We start from the raw sequence: 16,950 nt of genomic DNA, 5'->3' as shown, positions 1-16,950 counted from the left end.
TTGAATTACAGAATGGGTATTGAAACATATTTAATTTAATATTTCAAACTTAATAATGAGAACAACGATCTTAACAGGGTTTCAGAACATCATCTTAATTGTTCTTCCTCAGTTCTCCAGCAGAGGACTTTCTAACACTACCAGTCTGTCAGATCAACGATCTGTCCAACAGGCAGGTTTTTGCACGTCCGGTTAATTAGATTCAATCACTTTGGTGGCTTTCGGTGGCGGGACCAAACTGGAAATCGGCAGTAAGTGGCGACACAACCCGGCTTTCTAAACTTTTTCTGCAAAATTTTAGAAGATTTACCAGATTCTATCAGTTTTAAAACGAAGTGTTAGCATTGTAAATTCCACATTTGATCCTATTCAAGCTGTTTCAGTAGTTCAGTTAGACGAAAAACACAGATCCATAAAGCTCATCAAAGTAAACTACATTTGCAGAGAGGATATAGTGTACAAAAATCAAAGGGCATGTAACATGTAACAAATCTAAAAACAAAAGCCACATAAAGTCGAAAGAATGAAAAAGGGCAAAGGCAAACGACTGTCTCTAGAGTGAAGGTTTTTGTACGGCGGGTGAATGAGTCTGCATCACTGTGGGTCACTTTTGGGGTGGCGGAACAAAACTGTCAGTTGGACGTAAGTAATTTCTCTTTCAGACCCATCACTATCGATTTTTGTTTCATTTTAAGATGCTGCAATTTTCCGACGAAGTAAATCAAAATGCTAATCATTTTTGTGATGCGTGAATTAACAAAAAACAGTAGGCTTATTATTTGCAAAATTGGCAATTGATCTCAAATCCTTCTGAATTAATTTTAATTCATTCACAAATAGCTTTTCTCATTGTAAACATTCCACATTTTATATAATTCAAGCTGAATCAGGTGTTCAGCTGAACAGAAAAAAGAACATATGCACGTGCAAAGCTCAACAAAGTAGCTAAGCTGCGTTTTGCGTAAAATATTTACAAATCAAAGGAACGTAACATTTTAAAAAATGGTCAGAAAGAACGGGAAGGGGCAAAGGAAAGCTGTGTCGCTTGAGTGAGAGGTTTTTGTACGGCGGGTGAATGAGTCTGTGTCACTGTGGAGGACTTTCGGTGGCGGAACAAAATTGTCAGTTGGACGAAGTAATTCTCTTTCAGATCCATTTAATTAAGCCGGTGTTTTTGCTTTCTTTTTAAATATGCTGTAAATCTTCCGACGTTAGACGTTGGAAATCGAATTTCTAATCATTGTTGTGATACGTGAAAAAAATCTCAAATTCTTTTTAATCTATCCATCTTTGACTTCAGTCGTCAGTCTTCGTGTTTGATGCTTAGATGACGGTACCGATTGCATCAGATGCCTTTTCGATTTTGTGCTCCAGATGGACTAAATAAATTGCATTGGTTACTTCACGTCCATAGGATCACAAGCTTTTATTGATTTTTGAACAGTCTAATGGTATTAATGGTACAGTCGAAGGAACTACGAACATCATCGTTTTCTCAGTGACATGCAATGCGACTGTTATCCACGTAATTAAAAATAAATAAATAAATAAAATAATAATAAGTCATGTCTTAGCATTCTGTAGGCTATGTTTTTCTATTTGATACATTGTAGTAAGGTTTAAGAAAAGTTGGTAATGCTGTTTTCAGACTGCGTGTTCAGTTCATAAATGAGAAGGAACACAAAGGAAACTTCAGAAAATGTGATTCATTCTGTAGATCATCAGTGTTTAATGCCATTATGCATTTATTTATTCTTTCATTAAAGGTTGAGGATATTATTTAGGGAACTGATTTATAATTTACAAAAGCAGGTCAAGCTGTACAAGAGCTGGAGAATACAATTAAACGTTTAATGAAGAGTTCTGTTGCAGCGCCAAATCTTCTCATTATAAAGGGCACTCACAGTTTATAATAATAATAATCATAATAACTTAAAGAAGCAGACTGAATATTTAATCGTGTCAGGATGCATGTTATTCTGCAATGTGAGGTGAATCGGGATAAACTCAGCCACTGCCTGAGTATAACGCCTGATAATTTCTGCATCACATTCATGTCTCATTGTGCCGACAGAATGATTGACACATGGGGGCGTGTCCACTGTCTGACCTCACCACATCTCTGCTCTGTCTCCCAGGTGACACAGTCCCCGCCCTCACAGTCCTGCCCCCCCAGTGTGGAGGTGAAGCAGGGAAGGCCACACTGGTGTGTCTGGCCAACAAGGGCTTCCCGTCAGACTGGACTCTGCGCTGGAAAGTGGATGGTACCAGTAGGAGCTCGGGCGTGGCCGGGAGCGCCGGGGTCCTGGGGAAGGACGGCCTGTACAGCTGGAGCAGCTCCCTGACTCTCAGTGCGGACGACTGGATGAAGGCGGGGTCACTGACCTGTGAGGCCACAAAGGGCTCCCAGGCTGCCCCCCCTCAGACACTGAGGAGAGCTGACTGTACTGAGTAGGGCGGGTGCAGGCCCAGCTCACACACTCTGATCACACTGTGTTTACCCTGCTCTGCTCTCAGCCTCTCTGCTCCTTACTGCTGCACACTGAGCTGGGCCTGTGTGTGAATCCTTCCTCCAGCCTGAGCTGTCACTGCTAATGTGTCACATGTGCTCTGCTTGTGTCCTCAACAAATATGCATACCTGTCTTCTTAGTTGTGTTTCCGTGATTTTGGCAATAGCTGTTAGATAAAAATCATCAAAATAATAAAGATTCTTTGAAAAGTTATTGTTTTACTGGCTGTTTTATAAAAAATAGACTTTTGTGCTCCTGTTGTTTTTGCGCAAAATCTGTAGTGATTCCACCAAGAGGCCAGCCCTCACTCTGATGAAATCACAATTACATTCTTGTCACTGAAAATACTTTGCAATACACCCAAGAATTCAAATAAAATTATAAAAATAAAACTTTAAAATTGTGTTAATTGAAAATGAATATATATTATTTATTGAGTCAGTGGTTTAATTCTTAATAGGTTTTTATTTCCTGTCTGTACAGTATATTTGACACAAATGTATTGAAAAACCACTAAGAAATATTACACGGGTTTCCTTTTCATGGAAAATACAATTATAATTCATTACGAGAATTATTATATTCCAATTTATAGGGGACTGAGACAGAGACCAGATGGAGGTGATGAGAGGTTGTGTGTGAAATAACTGATCTGTAATCAGTTAAGGAGGGGCAGTCCCAGCTCTGGAGGCCTGCTGAGAGGAGCAGTGATGTGTGAGCGCGCTCAGTGCAGTTCTGTGCAGCAGGATGTGTGCTCTGCTCACACTAACCCCCTGGGGACGGCCCAGACACCTGGCCACAGTGCTGCTCTATTCCCAGATTGAGTCAGTCCCACTGAGGGACAGCAGAACCAGCCTGCCCCGCCCTGCATACGCAAATCTGAGTTTCACCCCAACAGCTTGCAGTTTCTCAGCCCAAAATACCCCACCACTGAGACAGCTGTTTGAGCTTGAGGAAGTGGAGGAGTCATTTCTGTAGTGAAGAGAGTAAGTGAGGGGGTTATGCCTGCCTTAGCTTGAATCTCAGAATCTAAGATTTGGGATTTCATATCTGAGTGAATTTATATTCACAACATATATCCTTATTTCATCTATACAGGACCATGTCGTGGTAATACATAACACCAAGCATAACATCACAGCTGATGAATCATAAACAAAATACAATCAAAGAATTCAACATTACATTCAAGTGAAAGGTCCATATTATTCATAATGACAAGAAATTAATAAAAGAATGATGGTTTAAAATTAAACACGAAGATGAATTACACAGAAATTGATAATTGGTAAGTTATACTAAATAATAAACTTAAATTTAATAATTAAATTTTCCATCTGCATTTTACATTGTACAAAACTTTTGAGTAAAATGTCATATTCGTAATATTAATATGTCATTGACATGTCATTGAGTTCTGTATTAGTTGTTTTAATGTTTCAATGATGATTTTAAGTGAAAGATTTAATCATATATGCTCCACTTCTCTAATATGCACGTACAGCACATTGCATATTGAAAAGGTTTGTTGAGGATGCTGCTTTGAGTACGTGTTTTTTCTTCAAATGCATCAATGTCGGCACAGAAGGCATTCCTGTGAGAGCAGAGAGGTGTATTAGAAGTGAGGCAGTTACTGTGCAGCAGATTCATCTTTGATGAGTTGATGAGTTGATAATGAAAGAAATGCAGTGTTGAATTCACACAGTAGTCTTTTCCATGCTGGTAGGGTGATTCAAACAGTTTGACTCCTTAATACAGAAACAGGCCCCCCTCTTAACATAAAATGTCAATGGATAATGTACCAGCAATTCTTATGCCTAAATGTAAGCATATGCATGAACATATATTTTATTATGTCAGTGTAAGCTTTAAAGTGACAGAAGGCTGACAGACAACTGAACGGAATTACAGTCATATTATTAACTTCAAGAACTGTACACATACGTAAATTAGATTTAAGAACAGGACTCACATTGATTTCAAACTACTACTGTGGTAGACAAAATTCAGGAGGCTGCATACATGCTTAATGGCTTCATTTAATGACTGCCTAGAAAGCCCAAGAACTTTGAATTTGGACCAGCAACCAACCAATTACAAGTCATCTTTGAAATCACATGATACATGTAATGCTGTCATCAATTCCTATTTCACGTTATTCTTCAATCTCTGAACTAAATCATGACAGATTTTGCAGTTACTGCATGTTATTTGTAGAGGGACTGATACAGTAAACACATTCTGTATGGTGTGTGTAAGACCCCTTGTGTGTTCTGTATCTTTGACAATTCAAGGTACACAATTCTACACTTGTTCACCAAACTCAAACCTGTTCTGGTAATAATAATTAAGACCTGAATCCATATCTGAAATATAATATGATGTGGATATCTCCCGTATTACTAACATTTGACTTTGACAGAGAATTATATTTTTGCTGATTGTGCAAAGTAAAATGCTTGAAGGTTAGAACTGATAAGAATATTGCATACTTTAAACTTGGAAGACATGGATGAAAGGACAAATGCATCCAATCACTGGTTTTTCTGACACAATCACACCATTTTTAGGAAAATAATTATCAGACCAATCAAAGGAATTATATCACAGCAAAATGTAAAATTTGATACTATGTTTCAGTCTAGGGCAGGTGAGATCCCACCTGGATAGAAGTGAAATTGATGTGAATTTTCCTTCTGCTAGCACTTAATTTGAAATCCCACTTGTTTTACCTCTGGATGAAAGTACTCATCCTCTGCTTTTGGGTGAACTTAGAGACACAAGGGCTTAGTCCAGATTCAGCCTCCGAATTATTGTATCCTCGAAGCATGTACTGTCTACTAAACACAAAACTGTGGGTATTTAATCCAGCTATTTTTAAGTGTACTCCATTTTTGGAAATTTACCTTAACAACCTTTAACAAAGCATATCCTACTAGAATGATCAGTAGTAAGAAAGTGCTCTGATTCAGACACGTCCTTGGTGATTATTGCTACTTGTGAAATGATACTCTGTGTGTTTCCAGTGATGTTGTGGTACAGTAGTGTGTGTGGTTCAGCAGCAGCTCTGTTGTGGGTTCTGTGTGTGACACAGAGCAGCTCCTCTTCAGTACAGAGAAGGGTGCATTCAGGGCTGTAGCTCATTGTCGCCCCCTACAGCCCAGCTGTAAATACTGGTGTTCCAGATCAGTGACTCCCCCTCAGCACCTGCAGTCGGTCTCAGCTGCAGCAGTGCAGTCTCTGTGCAGTCTGACTGAGGGAGGTTTTTGTACGGCTCTGTATCACTGTGTGAACACCCAGCTACCACTGATCAGATGTAAACTTTGACAATAATAATCTCCTGCGTCTTCAGCCTGGACTCCAGTGATTTTCAGTGTAAACTGAGTCCCAGATCCACTCCCACTGAAACGATCAGGAATCCCAGACTGGCGTGTTGTGGCAGCATAAATCAGAAGTTTAGGAGCCTGACCAGGTTTCTGCTGGTACCAGTGGAGGTAGCTGCCACCGTAAACGCTCTGACTGACCGTACAGCTAATAGAGACGGTGTCTCCCAGCTGAACAGACCGAGCTGTTGGAGCCTGAGTCAGAACTATATCTGCCATTGATTCTGAAAAAGAAACGGAAATGGATGACAATCACAATAATATTGACAAACAACATGCAATATTCTGGTGAATTTGATGATAAAATAAGGTCATTTTTTAAAAGAAGTATAAAAGAAAATGTGAACCAAAACTAAAATTCCAATTTAAAATCGATTTGTCTTTCTCACCTTGTACAAGGAGTCCCAGCATCACCAGCAGTAGAAAGTTTGACATCATCATAATGCTGCCTGTGTCAGTGTCTGTGAAAGGACTGGACAGTCACTGATCAGTACTGGGGGTCTTAAAGTGTGTGGAGCAGTGAGGCAGGACAGGTATGCAAAGCCCCTTCCTCTATACAAATCCTGTCACACACAGTTAGAGGAGCTCTGATGTGTGAACAGCAGTGGGTATATAGAAGGCTGGGACATGTGGACTCTTCACCGCTATTTTAGCTGTTGTGATGCAAGAACTTCATGCCCCACCCAGCTGTGCTCGTTTTTCTCTCTCTTGCCTGCACTCTCAATAAAGATCTGTTAATATACAACACACAGTTTTTTTTTTTTACTACTTTGGCAGTACAATTATGCTGTACAATTAATGTGTTAGAAAGTGAGACTTTTTAACACAGACTGTGTTGAAATTACACAAATCGGATTATCAGGCTTATCTTTGTTTTTTTCTTTTTTGTTGCAAATTCCAATCTCTCCTTTCTGTCCTTGTTGCTGATGAGAGGTTTACATCTAGAAGTGTAGCCTTTGTAATTTGCCTCTATGTTTTTTCACACTGTGTCCTGTGATACTTTCACTCCTAATGTATAGAGATCACCAGCAATTATTTGAGGATTTAGATTTTTTTCCCCCACAACTTTTTCACCACTTTCTCATTTCCTCCAGGTTTCATTTCAAGCAAGTTTAGAAAGAAGCCATTTGTCCTAATGCTTATGTTGACTTAGAAAAAGAGTATTTGAATGGCATTGTTGTAATATAGTTCAATATTAGTTAAAAACATATGAAATCAATGCACATACTGAATTTAGCACCATGGTCATTTGCTTTGAAATACAAATTTGATTACTACAGAGGGAAACAACTGCAACACAACTGTACCAATACATTTGCATGAAACTGTAGTGGATCCCAAACATGACAGTGGCAGAGGTTTCCTAACAAGTTCATACCTCAATTGAAATCAGAATGCGTAAGCTGATGTATACTAAAGATTTATTTACAGTAGTCCACTGTATTAAAACTATAGTACGTGTAACAATGTATTGTTATTATGTATGTAAGGGATGCAAGGGAATGAAAGGGATTAGTTCATCCCACAATGGTAAAATCAGGAAAAATGTCGTAAAGATATATAACTAGTAAAATAAATTTTTTAGGCCACACTGGACGCACCAACAAAACAACAAAACAAAGCTACAAAGCAAACGCCGCGTAGATTAGCCTACGTGTTTTGACGTGTGTTGCCTTGCTGTTGAAATAAAAATAAATGCATTATTATAAATACAGTGGAGTATAAAACCTGCGCACGGTGTTTACGAATCATGGAAACTTGGCTGCTGGCCACATGCTGACTCAAATTTGCAAATCGAAAGTTGTTTTTACAACAGCGGCGAAACAAAATAGAGGACTTGAGTTTCGTTTTCCAAATTCCACACGTGATAAGAGGGACGGACAACAACATGGGTTGTGCAGCGAACCTATAAAAGTGCTCGGGCTGGAAAAGTAGACTACATCCTGGAAATTTCAGCAGTTTCGAAAGCTTACATCTTACGAACAGAAGAGGTACAGAATGAACACAGGTGCGTATGTTGATAGCAATTCTTCAGTTAGCTTGACGAATATTGTTCGAAATTCTAGATGTACCGCCTATAGATCCAGTAAAGAGAATAAAGTGACTTACATTGCTATGTCTAAATATGTACTAATTTCCCAGATTGGACTCCCACGCTGTGGCGTGATACTTTCGACGAAATGTTGGAAGAAGAATTAGAATACAATGACAGCTGGATTGTTCAGTTCAACTACAGCCTACAAGAGAATCTCTCTAAAGAGGAGAGGAGGAGGGGATGGAAGATCTACTGCCATCGTGCCTACGGAAAGTACGTATTCAGCGGTCTTTTCGTGAGAAAACAATGTTCTACAAACTGCGACTGTCATAACCATCTTCGTTGTATGTATAAACAAGCAGGCAAAAAACAATGAAATAAATATATAAATAACGTAAGTGAGGGATCTTATTAAAATACTCTATGTATGTATATATATATATATTGAAAGTCTAGTCTTTTGTTGACTTAACCTTAATTTTGTGGCAATTCAGACATTTGTGTTAGACATTGTATTGTGAGGGAGGGGAAGTGTGAAGATCAGACGCGACCAAACAGGGGATCTATAAGTTACCAAAGGGCACTCCAGTACCCACTAAGTTTCGTGAGAGAATACGAGTACGAAATAAGGGGGTGCTATACTCCTAAGGGACGCATCCCAAATAATAATAAACGCCTAAACGGGTGACTGAGGAAGGAGTATAAAAAAAGGAACAGGGAAACGAGAATTAAAGAACAAACGACTTCAAACCGAAGCTGAGGACAAGAAAATGTCTTTTCACAAACAAACAGAAGACGTTCTGAGGCCAACTAAAACCAGGGGGAAAACTGGTTAGTAAGAAGCGGAAAGATTTGTGCCCCGAAGGTGACACAATCACCCCTAAAAACCGCCAACCTCAGAATCTGGACAAATACCGTCCGAATACCTTTCTCCCAAAAAAACAAAACTGAAGTCTGAATTCCTTGGTTCCTAAAATACTTGTACCTTGCTCAGAAAAGAGACAGACAACTGGCTAGAGCAAAACACGTTACATTCAAGCACCGTTCCACTGCCTACTGACGCTTTAAATACCCAGCCACAGGTGTGGCTGGTAATCAGCGGAAGATGTGAGCAGCCAACAGGTGAAACAGATCACCGTGGTAATCCTGCAGGAATGCAAGGAATGTTAGGGCGGGAACAATCATCCCACAGGAACCAAAAATAATGATTAGCCGAGCGGCTAACCTGCGAGCTCGAAACTAATCGTCCCCAAACACCAAAATAACGATTAGCCGAGTGGCTAATCTGAATGCTAACAACTGAGCCGGTGCAGACACGGAAAAATGATCTACCCTGCACAGAAACCGTGACATGTATGTGTCCCCCTTGACTCCTGCATTGGTGGTGTATTTCCTTAGTCCTTAATCGGGGGTAGACTGCTAGAGATGCTTCTAGAGAGGTTTCTGGATTTATTCTTTCCTGGCTTGATTTAACTGCTTGATTGATTATTACGAGACTAAGGCTGAATATTCAGTCTGAATGGTGCCATGCGGCACATCCCAAGCTCATAGTCATCTGTATTCAATAGCCTAATGAATCTAATTGTTGAGTTCAATATCATCTGTATTCAATAGCCTAATGAATCTAATTGTTGAGTTCATTATATTGTTGCTCGTTGTAGTTACCTCCAAAAAAAGCCATTTTTGGTCAGTCACGCAAATATTGCGCTGTTACTTTTGTCAGCAAATCAATGATGGGGCACTGCCAATATGTGGTTCAAATGCAGTCCCGTATGTTTTCAGTTGATTAATGGAAATACAACAAAATACAAAGACTGAACAATCATCTTCTTGGCCTCTTATCTCAGATTTAGGTGTGGTACCTGTTCCAAAGATTGGCCATCGGCCCGGGTTACTCTTCTCTTCCACTACCGCCTGCGCAGCGAGGCAGCCCGGGGGGCGGTGATCATGCGACCCTTCAGACAGGCGTGCCGGGGCTGCAGTGGGAACTTTGAGCTCCCAGGGTTCTCCACGGAGGAAGTAGAGAAGGTCCTGCTCAAGCTGATTGGCAAGATCAAGAAGAACTGCTACGGTGAAGAGGAAGAGGACAACAGCGATTCCTGCTCCCCTGAGAAAGTGCGGACGAAGCCGCATGAGAGTTCACTGTGTGAGGCCTGTAGTCAGGGGATCTGCTGTGTGGAAGACTAGCTTCCACAGAGCCTAGTCTAGGAACTGGGAAAGGAAACATGATTACCTCAGGAGCCCCAGCAGGCAACATGAGGTGCTCAAGTGGTTACCTGAGACAAATAATTTCAAAATGGTTTTTGTTTTTTTTAACGATGACAGAAATGCACTTTACGCAATATATATTACATTACAGGCATTTAGCAGACGCTCTTATCCAGATATATATATATATATATATATATATAGATAGATATATTTAACCAACGTAATATGGAAGAAAATATTTTGACTAATAATATGTTTGGAACCATATATATATATGTGTGGAGGTGTAGCTGGGCGGTATGGTGATGGCTCTGGGCCGAGATAATAGGGGAGGAAATGAGATAATCAGCGTTAACCATAATCTGCCTGCAGTGCCATCGCAGTCTCTGAGAGGAAACTCACATGAGAGAGACAGAGAGAGAGAGACAGATGGCGTGAGGGCTAGGAGCTGTTTGCAGGGGTGATTAATGAAAACTCATGTGCATCTCACAACTCTTTGGAGTAATATTGTGTATACGCGTTAGTGTACTTTTTATCTTTTTTAATGGTACTTTTGATATGATATTTTTTAATACTAATGATCTAAATTATTGTTGAAATGCTTGAGGCTCATAAAAATGTTGCCAGAATTGTTTATTTGTTCAGATAATTGTTTTTAATAAAATACTTTTGTCTTATTTTGAGAAATGTTTGTCATTTGTGAGAAACAATGCTTTATGAAATTTAAGGTCTTTAAGAAAAATTCAAGTTATCTTCCTTATGTTGCTGTTAATACAAAACTTTCTCATTATTTTATATGTTAAATGACTAGATAAATACATTTTAATGTCCACTTGTTGTGTTACTAGCTTGCTGAGAACACATGGAAGGTTTGTACTCTCTTGTCAAATAACAAACAAAAAATGTATTACGGAAGTTTGGTGTTTTAGCGCTGAGCCCCTCAGTGTCCCGGGTCAGTGCCTCCCCCCTCAGCACCTGCAGTAGGTCCCAGCTGCAGCAGTGCAGTCTCTGTGCAGTCTGACTGAGGGAGGTTTTTGTACGGCTCTGTATCACTGTGTGAACGGCCAGCTACTACCGATCTGATGTAAACTCTGACAGTAATAATCTCCTGCATCTTCAGCCTGGACTCCAGTGATTTTCAGTGTAAACTGAGTCCCAGATCCACTCCCACTGAAACGATCAGGAATCCCAGACTGGCGAGTTACGGCATAATAAATCAGAAGTTTAGGAGCCTGACCAGGTTTCTGCAGGTACCAGGAAATATGGTCATTGTTGAAAACGCTTTGACTGGCTGTACAGCTGATAGAGACAGTGTCTCCCAGCTGAACAGACTGAGCTGATGGATACTGAGTCAGCACTATATCTGCCATTGATTCTAAAAAAAAAAAACATGGAAATGAATGACAATCACAATAATATTGACGAACAACATGCAATATTCTGGTGAATTTGATGATACAATAAGGCCATTTTTTAAAAGAAGTATAAACGAAAATGTGAACTATAACCAAAATTGCAATTTGAAATTGATTTGTCTTTCTCACCCTGTATAAGGAGTCCCAGCATCACCAGCAGTAGAACGCTTGACATCATCATAATGCTGCCTGTGTCAGTGTCTGTGAAAGGACTGGACAGTCCCTGATCAGTACTGGGGGTCTTAAAGTGTGTGGAGCAGTGAGGCAGGACAGGTATGCAAAGCCCCTTCCTCTATACAAATCCTGTCACACACAGTTAGAGGAGCTCTGATGTGTGAACAGCAGTGTGGGTGTATAGAGGGCTGGGACATGTTGACTATTCATCGCTAATTTTAGCTGTTGTGATGCCCCACCCAGCTGTGCTCGCTTTTCTATCTTGGCACTCTAAAAAAAGATCTGTTAATATCCAACACACAGCTTTTGTGTTACTAATTTTTGTTACAAATAGGATATACAATTTATGTGTTAGAAAGTGAGACTTCTTAACACAGACTGAGTTGAAATTACACAAAACGTGTTCTGAATTAGACATGCAACCAGCCTTATTTAGACATCAATCTCTTGCTGTTTCATAGGTATGAGGAATGCCGCCCCACCAAGGCATAACTTGGGGAGATGGCATAGCAGTCATCCCAATATATGAACAGCTACCTGAGAAATGGCACACATACATGTTCCCACTTTCCAGCATGAATGAGTGCAAACTTAGCTAAACCTAGACTAACCCTGCATTTATATTATTAATAAAATAAAATTAAATAAATACTCCACAATGGAGTATTCAATACCCCTAAAGAGTAGTTAAGTTAAATGCATACTTTTTTAAATTCCATAAAACTCAACTAGATTCTAGAAGAAGTCGTCCTTCTTCCCAGGTATTTATGCAAAAAATGTTTGTGAATTTTTATCATAGGAATGTGGAAATATCGGAAGGCAAAATACTCCAAAATAGTGATTCAATTCAATACATGCCACTTTTAAAAATTCAATAAAATAAGGAAATCAAACTGTTTTCTGCTATATCCAGTATATTCTTGACGAAGACCTTCCCAGGTATTTTTGCAATGAATTCCGTGCATTTTTACTGATGGAATTTTGAATTATAGGATGGCAAAATCCTACAAAATGGCTATTCAATTAAAGACATGAAACTATTAAAAATTAAATGAAATAACTAAAACAAACTGTTCTCTACAAACTCAAAAAAAAGCCTTCCCAGGTATCCATGCCATAGATGTGCATACAGTAGACTAGACAGGAAAGGACGCCTTCAGCTTGCCTAAGCTTGTGAAGTCCCTGGAGTAAGTCTGTACTGCGCATGTTGAGAACAAAACGTTGGAGCTCCCATTAGGTGAATCAGGAATATCAGACTATTGAAGGCAATATAAAACATCAGATGCAGCCATACAGGCCCAAGCCATCACACTGCCTTCGCCATGCTTAACAGAAGAAGTAGCATGTGAGGGTCCAGAGCAATTCCGCTCTTTCTCCACATTTTCACCTTTCCATCACTCCGGTCGAGGTTTATGTTTGTCTCATTTACTAATCAGGCTTATCTTCGTTTTTTTGTTTTTTCTTTTTTGTTGCAAATTCCAATCTCTCCTTTCTGTCCTTGTTGCTGATGGGAGGTTTACAACTAGAAGTGTAGCCTTTGTAATTTTCCTCTATGTTTTTTCACACTGTCCTGTGATACTTTCACTCCTAATGTATAGAGATCACCAGCAATTATTTTAGTATTTAGCTTTTTCCCCCACAACTTTTTCACCACTTTCTCATTTCTTCCATGGATGGCCTGAATGCTGGTGACTCCTAAGTCCTCCAGTATTTGGTTTCATTGCTATCAAGCAAGTTTAGAAAGAAGCCATTTGTCCTAATGCTTATGTTGACTTAAAAAAAGAGTATTTGAATGGCATTGTTGTAATATATTTCAATATGAGTTAAAAACATATGAAATAAATGCACATACTGAATTTAGCCCCATGGTCGTTTGCTTTGAAATACAAATTTGATTACTACAGAGGGAAACAACTGCGACACAACTGTCCCAATACATTTACATGAAACTGTAGTGGATCCCAAACATGATAGTGGTGGAGGTTTCCTAACAAGTTCATACCTCAATTGAAATCAGAATGAGTAAGCAGCTATATGCTGAAGATTTATTTACAGTAGTCCACTGTATTACAACTACAGTAGGCTATGTGTAACAATGTATTGTTATTTCGTATGTAAGGGATGTGTCATGGTTTGATGTTTCTGTTTCTGTTTTTTCTTTTTGAGCCACCAGATGGAGGCACTTCAGTTTTTAATTTCTGTTCATTCCCTCTTTGGTTTCCCATGTGTTAATTGTATTATTGTTGAGAGAGAGAGAGAGAAAGAGAGACAGAGAGACACACACACACACAGAAACGGCCTGAGGGCTAGAAATTGTTTGCAGGGGTGATTAATAAAATCTCATGTGCATCTCACAACTCTTTCTTTGGTATTGTGTATTCGCATTAGTGTGCTTTTTATATTTTTTAATGATACTTTTGATATGATATTTTTTAATACTAATGATCTAAATTATTGTTGAAATGCTTGAGGACTGGGCAGTCACTGATCAGTACTGGGGGTCTTAAAGTGTGTGGAGCAGTGAAGCAGGACAGGTATGCAAAGCCCCTTCCTCTATACAAATCCTGTCACACACAGTTAGAGGAGCTCTGATGTGTGAACAGCAGTGGGTCTGTAGAGGGCTGGAAAATGAGCACTATTCACTTCTTGTTCTGCCCACTAAAACATTCAAACATAAACTTTATTGTTTCTGATATTGTATTATACAATTATAGATGTGTAACTGGTAAAGACTGGCTGAATATGAAGTATGATTGTGAAATATGTTTTTAATAAATTCACATGTTGTGAGCTATGACGCTAGGTTCTTTATTAGATTCCAGAACATCAAGGACATCAGTCAGGCACTGGGAATCAATCAGTGATAGTGTATTCAATATACTATTAATGAAGACTGAAATACTGTAGTATTGTGAATATTTCCTGATTTCACTCAGAAGTTCTTCTTTCTCTGTATTTAATGCAGTGGTATTTAGACTGGCAATGATGCAGCTTATTTTTAAATGGTGGGAAACAGAGTAAACCTTGGAAAACTTATTTCATGTTTTTAAACCAAGTTTTAACCTTATATCTGTCATCATCTGTATTTGCTTCATCAGTTTCGGTGTGCACAGGTACAAAAGGTCTTTAACACATGCAGCCAAATGCCACTCATTTTCATTTTGCACTCAATCAGCTGAGTAGACAGACACTGGATCTGGGAGCTCACATTGTGCAGCTGGTACAGGCAGACTGCTGGTAAACAGTCAACCAGAGGAATCACTTTTTCCACATTGAAAACAGGACAACTGAGCTGAATGAATCCCTCCCTCTTAAGGTGACCATACAGATAATTATGTGTTCCCTTCTACACAGTCGCCCACAGGATTGATCAGCATTTAAAAAAACATTTTTTTGGGTGGGACTTTTTTCAGCTTTATTAGACAGGAAGAATTAGGAGGCAAGGGGGGGGGGGAGGAGACATGTGACAAAGGTCAGCAGTCGAACTTGAACCACTGACATCGCAGCTCGCAATGAGCATGTGTAAAGCACTGTATGGACTACACCACTGGAGGCCCCAGGATTGGTCAGCATTGCCTATCAGACTGTAGTTTGTGCACTTTTATTATGGTGTTAGAGGATCAGATCAGAAGCAGCAGTGGAGCTCTGATTGGTCAGGGTGTGTAACAGCAGCCTGTGTGATGTGTGCTGGGAGAGCTCTGGACTGAGTGACTCCACTGTTCTGGACTGCCTGCTGTTCACTGCTGATACATGCTGTGATATCTTGCATTAAACCTTTTAAGAATGAATTCATTTAGATTTGTGATATATTATGTCAGTGCACTGCTGCAGAACAACACATGTTGACTGCCCAGGGAGAGATTATGAAGCAAAATCATTGGAAACTCTCCCACGTTACTTTCCTAATTAAAAGTTTGGATACACTGAAATGAAAATATATGGTGATCATTTGATTTGAGAGTATAAAACATTTCATAATATCCACCGTAGCTCAGTGTTCCAGATCAGTGAGTCCCACCTCAGCACCTGCAGTAGGTCCCAGCTGCAGCAGTGCAGTCTCTGTGCAGTCTGACTGAGGGAGGTTTTTGTACGGCTCTGTATCACTGTGTGAACACATCACCACTGTGGTAACTCTGACAGTAATAATCTCCTGCATCTTCAGTCTGGACTCCAGTGATTTTCAGTGTAAACTGAGTCCCAGATCCACTCCCACTGAAACGATCAGGAATCCCAGACTGGCGACTTGTGGCAAGATAAATCAGAAGTTTAGGAGCCTGACCAGGTTTCTGCTGGTACCAGTAGAGACGGTTGTTGCTGTAAACACTCTGACTGGCTGTACAGCTGATAGAGACAGTGTCTCCCAGCTGAACAGACTGAGTTGACGGAGACTGAGTCAGGACTATATCTGCCATTGATTCTGAAAAACAAAACATGGAAATGGATGTCAAAGCACATTAATATTCTCAAACACTGTGCAATATTCTGGTGAATTTGACTGTCCATCTATGACAATGCTGTGAACAAAGTTGCTTTGTTAAATGTAAAGAAAGAAAATCCAAAGTTAAACTGGATCTGTCAATCTCACCCTGAGCAAAGAGTCCCAGTATCACCAGCAGTAAAACATTTGACCTCATCATACTGCTGCCTGTGTCAGTGTCTGTGAAAGGACTGGTCAGTCACTGATCAGTACTGGGGGTCTTAAAGTGTGTGGAGCAATGAGGCAGGACACGTATGCAAAGCACCTTCCTCTATACAAATCCTGTCACACACAGATAGAGGAGCTCTGATGTGTGAACAGTAGTGGTCCGGTGGAGGGCTGGGACACGTGCACTATTCACTGTTGGGATGAAATGACTGAGTGCCCCACCCAATTTATTTATTTATTTATTTATTTATTTATTTATTCATTCATTCATTTATTTTGTCTCTTTAAAAAATGTGAATGTAGGCTTCTACATGTGGGACATCACAACAACTTAACCATAATAAAGCAATGACACGTGAGAGGTCGCGGTATATCGTGAATATAGTCATGGCTACACGGTGTTGTTAGGCACAAGGTGTGTGTGGATGTTGACGTCTCGCAATTTTTGTCAGAATTTATATGGGATCGCATCAGAAGAAAAGTTTTGGAACCCCTGCCATAACCACTTAAGTTAATCAGCTTTCAGAAAGTCATCTTAATTGTCGATCCAAGATTCTCCAGCAGGGGACTTGCTAA

At 39.7% G+C, this 16,950-nt stretch overlaps 1 protein-coding gene and 1 gene segment (V, D, J or C); both read left to right on the top strand.

Moving 5' to 3' along the window:
- The first annotated feature begins 2,071 nt into the window (after window positions 1–2,071).
- On the top strand, window positions 2,072–2,724 carry LOC135246941 (Ig kappa-b4 chain C region-like). The segment is given in 1 exon segment: window positions 2,072–2,724. A coding segment is annotated over 1 exon segment (369 nt).
- Window positions 2,725–7,799: 5,075 nt separating this feature from the next.
- On the top strand, window positions 7,800–10,827 carry LOC135246940 (receptor-transporting protein 4-like). The gene is made up of 3 exons (XM_064320218.1): window positions 7,800–7,902; window positions 8,037–8,202; window positions 9,777–10,827. Exons 1-3 carry the CDS (start codon window positions 7,893–7,895, stop codon window positions 10,114–10,116), a joined length of 516 nt encoding a protein of 171 aa, XP_064176288.1. The 5' UTR covers window positions 7,800–7,892; the 3' UTR covers window positions 10,117–10,827.
- The last annotated feature ends 6,123 nt before the right edge of the window (window positions 10,828–16,950 follow it).

The sequence above is a fragment of the Anguilla rostrata genome, unplaced genomic scaffold, assembly GCF_018555375.3.
Source record: "Anguilla rostrata isolate EN2019 unplaced genomic scaffold, ASM1855537v3 scaf0985, whole genome shotgun sequence".
Classification (NCBI taxonomy): Eukaryota; Metazoa; Chordata; class Actinopteri; order Anguilliformes; family Anguillidae; genus Anguilla; species Anguilla rostrata.
Note: the sequence above shows the minus strand (reverse complement) of the source record. Positions and strands in the feature narration are given on the sequence as shown.

What these genes read in the sequence shown, in the direction of transcription:
- LOC135246940 (XM_064320218.1), top strand. An exon ending in TGCCATCGTGCCTACGGAAA is followed by an intron (nt 8,203 to 9,776) that starts GTACGTATTCAG and finishes CTCTTATCTCAG; the next exon opens with ATTTAGGTGTGGTACCTGTT.